Here is a 13,199-nt window from a genome sequence, read left to right as displayed (position 1 = left end):
ACCAAGCCATTGCTGTGCTATGTGTCAAATTCTGATTCGTCATAAAATATATTTTTAGATTTGTTATTTAGACAGTTTTTTTTTTTTTGCACTACTTGTCAATTTCTACATTAATACGGACAAAATTTAACTTCATCTTATAGTATATTAATTTGCTTCATGTTGTCTTGCTTTGTATGTATGCACATTGAAATATTTATTCAGTAATGTTAGAACAGAAGTAAGTTGCATGTCCCAGATCTTTGATTGGATTTCCTGAAACTAGAGAATACTGCATATTTTTTACGCCTCCACACTGACAACAGCCGTGGCGGGAGGTATTATGTTTTCAGATTGTCCATACGTTCGTCCCATTCTCGTCAACGCAATATCTCACTTAGTGGGGATTTCATTACATTTGGCACAAACGTCCACTTGGACTCATGAACTAATGAACAGATTAGAATTTGGTGGTCAAAGGTCAAGGGCACTTTGACCTCACAAAACACGAGATACAAGATACTTAATACCTTTTTATTAAATTCCTTCAAAGTCTTCACAACAAATATTATATGTGTCTGGACAGACATGGACGTAAACTGCAACTTGACTGGTTGGCGGAGGCACATAACTAGTAAAATACGCAAGAAAAGGGAAAAATAGGTTTGTTTGTATTATAACTGATGATTCTGAAGAGCTGGCCTTGGTTCATGGTTAGTTTATGCTTTGGGATGTCAACTGCTTGGATGCTGAGTGATCAAGCACAAATATGACAGTCTGGCCTGACTGAGCGGAGCTTTAGCGGCATCCCTTCCTTCATCTTGCTTTGAAAGAGCACTCTGAAAGCACATTATAATACTATGCATGTTCATCCTGACCCACTGCAGCGAAATGACTACTTGATCCAAGGGTTTATAACATTTGATGAGGATAGAAGGGAAAGTACATTATTGTCAGTAGTCTTGTGCTTTAGAGCCGCTAGAGGAAAAATATCTTAAAGTCTTCTTAGGCACTCAAGGCAGAAGACAGCTTAGTATACTTTCCTGTAAGTGTTGGAAACCTTGAACCAAACCTTGATTACCAAACAAGGCAAAAGACAGATTTACAACCACCCTAAAATATATTGAGCTTGTGTATCTGTTTTCTCATGGAGTTCTTTTTTTACTGGTTTTATAATTTATATATTTATTTGAAACATTTCAGTCCCTTCAATAGCATGTTTTGAATGTTTTCCCTGTACATCATTCTTTCTGTGACAGCATGCAATATGTCATCCTACAGTCACCCTTATCATCCTGTCAGAATGTGACAGCAAACCTGTATTGTGTTGGTAATAATTTCTTCTTTTGCCTTTTTTCCTCTACTTCCTCTTTCATCCTCTTCTACTTTTTTGTCCTACTCATCACTCTTTACTTCACCTCTCTCTCCTGCACTTTCCCTTCGCCTTCCTCCAGTCTCTATCAGCCACCCAGACGCAGGCCCTCAGCTGTATGGAGTCCCTGTGCTGCTACCAACATGGGCAGAGCGGCTGTTCCCGCTTGGCCCACCTCCTGGAGCAAATGACCGGGCAGTGCCGGGCCAGCGCCAACCATTGCCATGCGTCGAGCAACAGGTGGGGAGGACGACAACAACAAATGATTTTGAATCCCGATGAACCCTCTCCACCTCTTGGTTGCAAAAATTTGGGCTGCATGCCTGAAGGTTTCAGCTCATAATGTGGCTACTACTCTACTGTAAGTTTTTCTTGTTCAGATCTATAGCAGCTGTGTGAGAATGGGGTTTCAAGCGGTCATAGGGTGCGGTTTTAGGGTGCGGTTTAACAAGCCTTTGGGACAACAGCCAAAGGAGGAGTTAGAGGCAGAAGATGTGTTGATCAAGCCATCATGGACTGCACTATTATGAGTTTATTATTTCCATCAAAGTCCATGTGGGGAGAGAGTCAAGAGTCTGGACATCTGGATTTAGCCAAACAGAGAAGTGTGCTTCACCTCACGTCCACACTAGTGTACTATCAGAAATATAACAGTACACCTTGTAACCAAAATTATAGAGACCAATGACTGAATAGATTGTGATGGCCATGACCTCCACATAGCATGCTGGCAGCTCCGCCAGGGAGGATTTGGATTCCAGTATTTTTTTATTTAGGCCCTTAGAAAGGAGACCTGCTGTGATCTGCAGGCACCCAACAGGTCTCAATATTACACGATGTAACCTGTCTTGTAGCCCGTGAATTAGGGCGGGTCTGTAATACCGCTTGTGTCTACATCTTAATCATCTATGCTATGATCTCTTGTTCTGTCTGTCTCCTCTATTTCTGTTCAGTACTCCCTAAAATCAGAGATTATTGTCCAAACGGGAGTTAGCCTGATTAGCCAGTTTTCTAGGAAAACTGTCGAATCTGTATTGCACTTTAACAGATGACTCCAATGTCAAGTATATGTCTGTTATGTTGACTTGTTAGCTTTGGGTTGGTTCCTATATTGTACAATAACTCCTCTTGTTCATCGTAGGGGCTTCTCCACTAGAGATGAGGCTAGATAATGGTTAGCTGGTCAGATTGTAAACGATGCACCAAATGTGGACGTTCACTCCTCTTGTATTAAGCTATGACTTGAAGAGCTGTGAAAGCGCTTCAGTGGTGCGAGGTTGTGACAAATGAGCTTTCAAGCTGCACGGAGCATATTGGTGGCCCTAAATGGCAGCGAGAGGTAGCTGACATTTAAGGATTTCAGTGCCCAGAAATAATAAAACATGATGTCAGTTTACTGCACGAAGCGAGCTCTCAGTGCAGATAAGACTTCCTTCCTCTGCTGCAGCTCCACTTAAAAAGGATAAAACAGAAACAACCGGATTTATTCATGAAATATTGTGCAGAGTGCAGCTTTAAGGACGAGTAAGCTGAGTTCACAGTTTGCTGGTCTGCCCAGTCTGCGGTTTCAGTGGTATTGTGTCTTTTTACCTGAATTGATTAATTGACCTGATCAGCCCTTTCTGCTGAGCAATCAATACTCCCAAAACGTCCTGGGACACTCAGTATTGATTAGATTAATGATGAAGATGTAGCATTCTTGTTGTTTGTATGTGAGTCTTTCGCAGTGGACCTTGCACAGAGTCGTGTGGTGTGGGCACGCATGTTTGTTCATTGTGTGTGTGTGTGTGTGTGTGGGTTTGTGAAGGTAATGACGGCATGCAGGTCAAATAAGGGATGCGCTGTTGCTAACACCCCCACACCCCCACCCCCCACCCCCCCTTCCAGCCCCTCTGGACAGCAACCTGCAGACTCTCTGTGGTCAACTAGAGGACTGTGTCGTCACCGTCAGTCAGGCCCTAACGAATATATCGGAGTCTTATGAGTAATCTCATCGTAGAGATGTAAGAGTGTGACGACATGTCTTTGTGACTAATATAGGCCTGCGTGCAAATAATCAACGTCATAGGCATCCTCCGATCATTTTAAACTTTGATTCAGCCAGTAGGGAGCATAAAAGGAGTCCTACGTTTTAATATTCACATTTTTAATTATCCCTCAGACAATAGCGGCTGGGATATGTACCATGAAATAATCTGTTTAAATTTTTTGTCAGGGTCAAATAAAGGAGACTGTTCGGATCGCTTGTTGGTCAAATTACCACTAAATGCATGATTCAATTTAGATGGATTTTCTTCCTGTGGGAATGATCGATTTGTTTTTCTGACATTGGCACCAAGCAACCAATTGGATTCTTCCAACTGAGCGAACGGCAGCCAATTTGTACTCCCAGGAGGATAAACATAAACAATGATGAACATAGGTAAAACGCTCCACTTAATGTGCGCTATATACTGTAAATACACAAAGAACACACACACACAATCAACTAACTAGAATTAGAGCTGAATCTGCAGGTTTAGTTTTCATCCCTCCTCTCCTTTTTCCTCCCCGTCTCCCTCCTCTTCCTCTCCTTTACCTTCTCAGTAGGCAGAAAACTACACAATGAATGAAAGAGTAGTGAGACTCAGCCCACATTTGGCCTTAATGCTAGGATACTGCCATACAGAAGGTTCAATATAGCATGTCTAATGACTGGAGGGTACATATAGCAAGCATATTTACAACTTATATAACACATCAAGTATTTTTATCTGTCATATATTGGAAGCCCAACTGTAGCTGGCTGCTTGACTTGAATGCTGGCCACAGCTGAGTCATGGCTAAGAGCAACAAAGCAAGAACTGACATGGATGTCAAGAGTCAGATGTTTTCCATAATAAAGGAAATAGATACGCCCGTGTGTAGTTGTCACACCTCAGTAGCTGCGTCTCCATTCAAATGTCAAGCAATTTGTTCTCTGACCTTTGAAATGTTAAATAAGAAAATGCAGATCGGGAGAGACGTAAGGAATCTTACATCCACAACTAAAATATAAGTGTGGAAGAAGTTGCACATATTCAAAATTGCACCATCATTATCTCATTACACGGTTTGCATTAAAACCTGTTAAAAACTTTGGATGGAAACTCAGCCACTGTCTTGACATCCCTTTGCTCCTCCTTCTCTTCCTCCAGTCCAGAACAAGGGGACCACACCCTAAATCAGAGAGCCTGCTGGGAAGTGTAGTCTCAGAGGGTCTTTTTTGCTACTTCCTGTATCTATTAGTCTTTTTTCTATTGGATCCTGAAGCCTTATATGTGCTTCTAAGAAGAGGCCAAACTTCGGGGGCATGCTTGTTTTATAACCTGGGGTGTTCCAGGCGGGTGGAGTTCACCTGTCCCACGTTAGTCCTTATCCGCATGTTTAAATTAAAGTCTATAACTCCACCCGTCTTGTCCACTACAGGCTACAGAGCAAGAATGCCCATGACTCTGTCTTGTTGCATGGGGGCTGCTGTTGCCTTTGGTATTTTGTATACGATGTATGTAAACATGTATGTATTTGTGCCCTCTCATACACTCCTCCTCTTGCACTTGTCTTTTTCCGTCCTCTTGCTCTGTGTCCTTGTCTTCCTGTGTCTGAAATCTGCATAATGTTGTTCGACCTTCCAGATGAATTATTCATGTGCTGTTAACGTCCCCCGTAAGCTGCGTCTTGTCAAAAAATCTGCCTGCTCTGTTCTTTTCTTGGGTCCGTGTTCCCACCGGTTTATCCCTAAAGTGTTTCGGTGCTAACGTCCTCTTTTGTTCCGTCGTAACCCGCGGAGCAAAGATGGATTTTAGCAATAAGATGTTTCAGTTCACCCCGGCTCGGGTAGACAGCCGAGCTAGTGATGTAGCACATGATAGCGCCTCCAGTCAAAACACCATTTGAGTCATCAGCCTATTTAAAGTCCCTGGGTGGCCCTGTTCTCCTGTTTACCAGGTCTTAAAACGGTTGTCTTCATCTCAGAGCGCAGCGTTAAACTAAAAGGTCATGAGAATTATTCAGTAGTAGAGCAGCTGACATTTAGAAGTCCAGATATATGTGATTATGGGTGATGGATTGGTGATTGAGACATGTAAAAACTACACATGCATCAGGCTTACCTCGTGCGGTCATGTGAAGATCAGGTGTAGCGGTACTTTGATGTGAGTCGGTGTGGTAGAGGTTGGTGTGTTGTGACCTACCATGATATTTCCATGTAGTGTTTCTTATCAGCCATTTAAACGTTTTGAGTGGTTTAAAAATGGATTGAGTCGTGTACTTGATCTGTCCTAGTAAGACTATTCCAAAGGAGATCCAGCTTGCTGAGCTTATTACAGAAAAGAATTTTAGGTGAGTCCTTATTTTCCAAAGGCTCTGTAATGTCTATACATAGAAATATATATCATATATTTTATACTATATGCATAGTGCATATGTTTAATACTGTGAAAAATACTGTGATACCTATTTTTGTAGTAAAGATAGTAAAAAAGAAGAGGAGAGTATGTTTAAATAGCCATGAAGGGAACTTTAGCGTGTATATTTTACCTGCAGGGAATCACATACGAATCCACGGGCCAGATGCATAAAACTCTGTAGATTCAAGACTAAAACTGTGTGCACACATAAAGCCAGAAATATGCATACACGTTATTATCGTCAGATTTATAAAGCTGTGCGTACGCATGGTTCTGTTTTATAAATCTCAGTCATTGTGGAACTGGTCGCACGTGCACGAGCCTCATTTTCACACCCACAAGTAGCCATAAATGGATGAAGACGCACTCTCAACCAGCTGTTTTCAGCTGTATCAATTCGCCACCTGCTCCACCAGTCTGTACACCTGTTAATGAAACAAACCGTAAAGAAGAAGTGCCGTTTGCACCAGTGAGAAGTGTCATTACGCAGGGCTGTGTAGCTATTTATAGTCCATATCATTCATTCATCACATGGACCTGTAAGCCCTCATCAGCAGTCATATCTCAGAAATTTAATCAATGATTAGTTTGTAGCTCTCATACCTAAACAAACTTTACAAGCTGTGTCACAACTAAGAAGAATAAAGAATATCAACAGAAAAATAAAATGCTGATTTCTATGTAAATAAAAGAATGATAAAATGATTGATCAGTATAACGTTTGCCTCGGATCGGCATTTTACAAATCTGTGTAAACAAAAGAATCACAGAATCAGTGCGGCTGGTTGTCAACCAAAACAAATAATGTTTTATTAAAAGATTCCATCTGTCAGCTGATATTTCATTTCCTCTTCATCACATCAGCCTCAGATCGCTGTAGAGAAACGTGTGTACGTCTGGAGGTCTGGAGGTGTTCACGTTCTCACCACACATCCAGTGTTCATAAATACCAGTTTATGTGCAGGGAATGGCGTATGTATGGGTTTTTTGTGTGTAAGCATCATTTATGCATCTGGCCCCAGGTCATCTTGAGAGCGAATATATATATAAATGAGGCAAGAATGTTGCGGATGTTTGTTTATCATGATTTATTTCTCTTTATGATTATTGTGTTGATTTTCATCCATGGGATTGAGTAGCTCAAGTCTGATCTCACCTCCTCTCTCTCTTCTAAGAACAATCCAGAGACAGATGCAGGTATTTCACATTTTTTTAATAGTTACATGTTTCAAGAAGCTGTTTCACTATTTTTCTCTTAAAGTTAAATAGTGAACAACTTTGGTAGTACAGTGTACTATCCTACTATAAAGGGTTTTACACCCAAAACACCTGATCTGCAAATGTTGTTTAACTCTGATTGGTGTAGGGAATAAGTGACATCACTTTTTTCCCCGCCCTCTTCAATCAGTGAGAAAAGCAAAGACAGAAACAGAAATCTCTTGTGCAAAACAACCAAAAAGTTTTCCGACTTTGGCAGATAAGTGTGATCTTTTAGAAGTTCATTGTTCATAGCAAGAAGCTGATTGAGAAAATTTTAGGGCCTTTTAAATTTCTGAAACTAGCCTGAAAGACCAGGATACAAATGTGATTTAAGGAGGAGAGACTTTTGATACTCAACCACCATCACATTTATTATCAACGCTTCACTTCTCCATTCTTCATTTTTCTCTGCTTCTTCCAGCCTGGTTGTGAAGGTTGTAATCACAAAACCTTGGACAGCAGTGTGTTAGCTTGTGATTGTCTAGCCCCACTATCCCCCCCCCCCCCTCCCTCCCCTCAACCACAGACACTTTATCACAAAAACACCCCCCCTCAGCCTCCTAACCCTCAGTCACTGCTACCTGTTTTCAGGTCTTGGAGCGACACAGAGAACTTCTACTCCAACGATCGTAGCATCCTGACGCTGTCGCCCATCGAGGCCACCCACTGCTGAATCCCAGGGCAACTGACTGTAACACGCACAGAGCCGGGGAAAGCTGCTACTTCCGCTATGAGTCATAATCACAACCCCGAAGCCCCCCACCCCCACCCCCCGCCACCATTTTATAAACCTTCTTTACTTAAAACTCAATGCATTCTCAGCTGGATGCAAAGCTGACTTAAACAGCTGTCGCATCATATGAAACCAAAGGACTCAGGCTCAGTGCTGCGGGTTTGCTTTATCCTTCAGCAATTCGTGTCCCAGAGTGAATAAATTCTTGTCAGAAAAGTCGAGGACATGTAATGAGAGCTGCGACATGAGGAGAAATGAAACGCGTAGTGCGGAGCCAGTTAGCGCGGCATGAAGCAGACATCTGTGGAGCCGCTACTACTGTAGAGAGATCCGGATCTTTCAGCATCAAATGATCAGACGTCTGCTGCAGTTATCTAAGAACATCTTATTCAAGTTCAGTACCTTTTACAAGCGTCTTTAAAGAAGATATTAGACACACACTGTGCTCTGAGATCAGCCCCGGTACATGAACTTGCAGCTATTTTTCATTTTCAGTACAGTTGCCAAACTTATTTTTTCTTGCAACTGGTGTTAAACCGACTGTAGGTCTTTCATATCCGTAGACACCGAATCTGAACGCAGATTCCTGACTGTCTGGTCTTTTTGCTGTAGCTAACGTCAGGAGTCAGTCCCGCTCGAAGTATCGCAGCCCGAGGACTGCCGCCTAACCGAGCTGGTTCCGACACCTGAACACAGGACTGAGTTTGTTTGTAGACACCAGCTACCAAGACTTTCAATGTAGCACCGAGACAGAAGCTCAGCGACATTAAGACTACATCTCAGAGGCTCTCAGCTAAGGCCTTCCATCACGTCGCTTCCATAAAACTACAATCTTTTCTGCTACAGACCTCCTCCAACCCTGCATATCTCTGAGCTGTCAGCCCCGCTGCACCTTCATTTCTCATTCAAGACGGAAAGGGAAAAAAAAGCTCGACCACCCACAGTCCTGTAGCATCCAGAACCCTGCTGCTGATCCAGCACGGCTCTGCAAATGTTTGTTTTTTTTTTCCTCCTTCAGACCTACAGTACTCCCAGAGATACTGTATGTGGAGCTTCATCTCTACCGTGGTACCAAAGACCAAAGGATTCAGACTGGAGATTAAAAGATGTATTTTTGTGCCTGATTGTACAGAAGCTTATATTGTTGTTTAGACTAATTATCATTGTTCGCGCTGCTTTCTCGTCTGACTGTTCAGGCCTCTGTCTCCCCTGGTGTGTCGCTCTGAAAGGAGGCCGGACAGGGTCTGTTTATAAAGCCATACATTTTCAAGAAGTTATATTATTGATAGATTATTGAAGGTACTGTAAATAGAAGCTGTTTGAGCCCGTTGTTACTTTGTGTACCCCTTGAATGCCTTTTTTTCACTCAGCCGAGTCACTAAAAGCATCTCAGCGTTAAAGGCCGCTGATGCTCAGGGAATATTTTGAGGTAATGAAAGCTGAAAAATTGGACCTAATCAGGTTTAATAACATCAATGTGAACAGAAAACCGAGGTAGAATCATCCATCTCAGTTGCCTAAAAATATTTCCTGTCTATCTAATCAGATAATGGTACAATTATTTTATTTCAGTGAGACAAAAATGGCTTTTAATGGCTAGATGCTTTTTGTGAATCACGGCTGATGCATGTCGACCCAGACAGCAGAATGTTTCTATCTTTAGAGATAAATATTATCAGACAAATACGGTTCAGCTTCAAGAGACAAAAAGAAAAGCAGAGAGTTTGCACAAGTCACATATCAAAAAAAATCACTTTTTTTTTTGTTTTTTTGTTTCTCAAATCATTGTCACCATCGAAACCATGTGAACCATGTTTTTGCTGTTACGTTGTTCTTGCCATGTGTGTTTCTATCCACCTGTTGATGAAGTGTGTGTGTGTGTGTGTTGGTGTGTTTCTCTGTATGGCAGCCACGTAGGTTAATAATGGCGGTACAGACAGTACGTAGTTTCGTTGTGAGTTTCTGTTGCCCGCAGGTCAGTTTTCTTCTTTAAATACTTGGTACGCTCCTTCTTCTTCCAAAAAAAAGTCAACAGAGTTGATCTGAGGAAGATTTGTTACGGTTCTTATTTTTTTTGAGTTGTGGGGCATTTAGGAGACTCCAGAAGGTGACTGACAGCTGACAGAAGTTTAGGTAGAAACCCTTTAAGACAACCGTTTTAAACTTGACATCAACCACCACTCCACCGGTACATGCCTCAGCTCACACGGGGAACACAAAGAGTCATAGGATGTTTCTGTTTCTACGGTTACAGTTTGAAGATCTAATCGGTGTCCCTCAGCAGCTTGAAATCAGTCAGTAATATTCCTGTCATGTGTTGATTATTCTTGATGTTTATTTTCAAAATGGTACAGCTGTTTGATGCAAACCTGGGCCTGTTATATCCTCTCTGTTCTCACAGGTGCAACTGATGATGACATTGTCTATTACTGCGGTACTTTTTTTTTTTTCCCCCCCTGCTATAATATGTTATACATTTCTTACATATCAATATATCATTGTGTCCTGTAAATGGCCTGAATGCAGCCATGAGGTTTGATATCCATTTAGCTATTTTTTGTTTGTTTGTTTGAGCTGAAAGAAGGCCTGAAACAAACACGATGTCATTATGTTACAACAACCCAGCAGATAACGATCATATCATCACACTGTTGTTGGAAACCCAAATCATCAGTTGCTCGTAAGCTCCTTACACCGCAGTCACACAGGAATTTGTAACCATTTGACCTCATATCTACTATTAAAATTCCTACTTGGATACACCTGTGATATGTACTTGAATTAAGAAAACTCCATCAGTTTTATATAAGGTACAGTTTAAAGGTCAGTTTAAAGCTTTATAATAAAGTTTGAGAAAGTAACCCTGGTGATGTGACAGATGTCACTTTGACATTAAACCTTTATTATTAATTTAGTTCATGGACTTTGAAAGATAAGGGCATTTAGGCAGTGAAGGTCTTATAAAAGATGCTGTTGAGTTGCATCATGGGAACTGTAGGATCAGCATTGTTGGAGCTTGACTCATACCAGAGACTAAGTCGGGATATCAGGGCGCCTGCTGCTTTAATTTTGAAGTCCCCCAACTTTATGGAAGTGCAATACTAAATCCAGGAGTACCTCTTTAATTCCTTGAAGAAATTGTCAAACTTGATGCAGCAGAAGCTGAAACAGACTGACTGTAAGTCCTTAATATGGGTCAAAAACACTGATCCTACAATTCCCATAATGCAGTTCAGCGCTGTCTTTCGTAAGACCATCCATGCCTGGTTACTCCACAGTACTTTCTGTTAATCATTTTAACACTCGAGCCCAAGCTGATTATGACCCTGATGACATCACTAAGGTTATTGTTTCAAATCTCCTCCAGAGCCTCAAATTACATTATACAGCTATAAAATGAATAACTTGATATTTATGGGATGTTGATACATTTTATGAAACGGCAACAAATAGTTCAAACTGATTGTAAGTATTTTACTTCTTCACTTGTGCTCACAGACCCAAAATGTTTATTGTGACATAAGTAAAGCCTACAAATAGATACTAACAAAATGTATAGACCCAGCCTGTTTATAAAGATAACACAAGTATGAGACAAGTACTAATGACGTGCTAAAAAAAAATCACTCACCGAGTTAAAAATACAACAAAATACCTAGAAAAAAACTAATAAATCATAACGGAGGACAAAGATATCAATGAAAACTTTCACATTTTAGCAATTTTTGTTTCAAAATGTCCTTTTTCCAAAGTCTGTTGTAAGACTTGGTGATGAAAAGACTTTTTTTTAAAAACCTTTGGAATGAAAGTTTAGCTGCAATAAACTCTAATGAGCTAAGTTTAAAAACGTTAAAGGATCGATTCACAATTTCATGATCATATATTGATCATTTTGAACATTTCGGGTCTGTGCTGATAGTGAAAACTAGAAGTACCATCCAGTCAGTTTCAATTCAAAGCAGACAATAAAAAACCACATATATAATACACACATGTAAATGCAGTTCTGTAATTGCACTTTATCCAGACTGTCTATCCAGGTGCAGATATATATTTTTCAGTATCAAATGTAATTGAGGCCCAAGTGGCACGAGAGTTATCTTTTTACTGCTGTTATACAGTATATGCAGAAAACAGATGCTATGTTGTTTTTTTGTTTTGTTTTTTTTCTCCTTTGTGATGTAAATAACCAGGACCTGGTTCTCCAAAAGCATCACGGCACTGACGTCACCTGAACTCCGTTACGAGTGAGCCGTGGGGGGGGTTTGGATACGAGGGGTATTTCTAGAAGCAGGAGATTACTCAGCCAAGTAGTTAAAAAAAAATGACTTAATATTTTATCAACGCAGATGATCATCATGATGTCCACCTGAGGCACTATCCAGGTTTAATGGATTCTTTAAAAAAATCACCTGCATCTGGAAATACAGGTCAAAATATAAATGTGTAAAAATGATATTTGTCCTGAGGTGTGATCCTGAACTGCTCAATTAAAGAAATTGATCATCATTATTTAACATCAATTATAAATAAACTTAACTTTCCTCAAAAAGAAAAAACGTGTAGAAACGGTGACAGATGAAGTCATTGCAGAGATGCTCTTGGAAAGCCGAGCCTCGGTGTGCACGCTCGAATCAAATTAAGGTTTCCTTGATCAAATCAGCTAAAAACAGAACTCTAAATTAAAATGTCAACCAATCAGTTTCCGCAGCAGAATGTCCTGTGACTCAGCATCGGCCGACCCAGACACGAGGCTGCTGCGGGATCATGTCGGTTTGTTGAAATTATTTTCCTCTCGTCGAGTAAATCACCTCACTAGCCGATAAATAACCCGCCGCCATCACTCTTCTGTTGACTGATATCTGTTGCTGTGTCTGTCTGTCCTCCCTCCTCCTGTCTGTAAATCTGTCTTATAGCTGTTTATGAAAATGCAGTTCTATTTACGAAATAAAAGACAATTTTTAAGAAACTGGGTTTTTTTTTTAAAAAGTGAGAGTTCTTTCACGTCACTGCTCTTTAAATGCAATTTCTGGGAAGCAGACAGTAACTGACCAGAACTAAACAAAAACAACTCAGGAGAAATCTCCGGTGGAGTTAATGAGGGAGAAAATAGGCAATTATGACCTAATAGCAGGCAGATAGCAGCAATTAATACAGCAGATCAACTCAGTGTCTCTCAGTCTTACATGACTGTCTGAGGATCACATTATGTAAAGAGTTCAATTAAAGTTTAAAGGTTGACTCGAGGCTGGATGTCAGTTTCTTTTGTTGTTTTTTTACTATTTCAACTCTTAAAATGATTCATTTTAATTAACAACAATTTTGATGCTCAATTCAAGTCACTTGTCAAGTAAAACTGTCAAACGTTCTCTTGTTCCAGCTTCTCACATGTGAGGATTTACTGTTTTTCTCTGTTTTGTAAAAAAAA

The 13,199-nt window shown here is 40.6% G+C and overlaps 1 protein-coding gene across 1 annotated transcript in view; it reads left to right on the top strand.

The window, feature by feature from the left end:
• atp11b (ATPase phospholipid transporting 11B (putative)) overlaps nt 1–12,069 on the top strand; it is a 56,629-nt gene extending 44,560 nt beyond the window's left edge. The window contains exons 29-30 of the mRNA XM_042415959.1: nt 1,434–1,591; nt 7,630–12,069. Coding sequence (XP_042271893.1) covers nt 1,434–1,591; nt 7,630–7,711 — 240 coding nt within the window. The 3' untranslated portion in view covers nt 7,712–12,069. The remainder of the gene's footprint in view (nt 1–1,433; nt 1,592–7,629) is intronic.
• Nucleotides 12,070–13,199: the final 1,130 nt, after the last annotated feature.

Source organism: Thunnus maccoyii, chromosome 7 (genome assembly GCF_910596095.1).
Source record: "Thunnus maccoyii chromosome 7, fThuMac1.1, whole genome shotgun sequence".
Taxonomy (NCBI): Eukaryota; Metazoa; Chordata; class Actinopteri; order Scombriformes; family Scombridae; genus Thunnus; species Thunnus maccoyii.
Note: the sequence above shows the minus strand (reverse complement) of the source record. Positions and strands in the feature narration are given on the sequence as shown.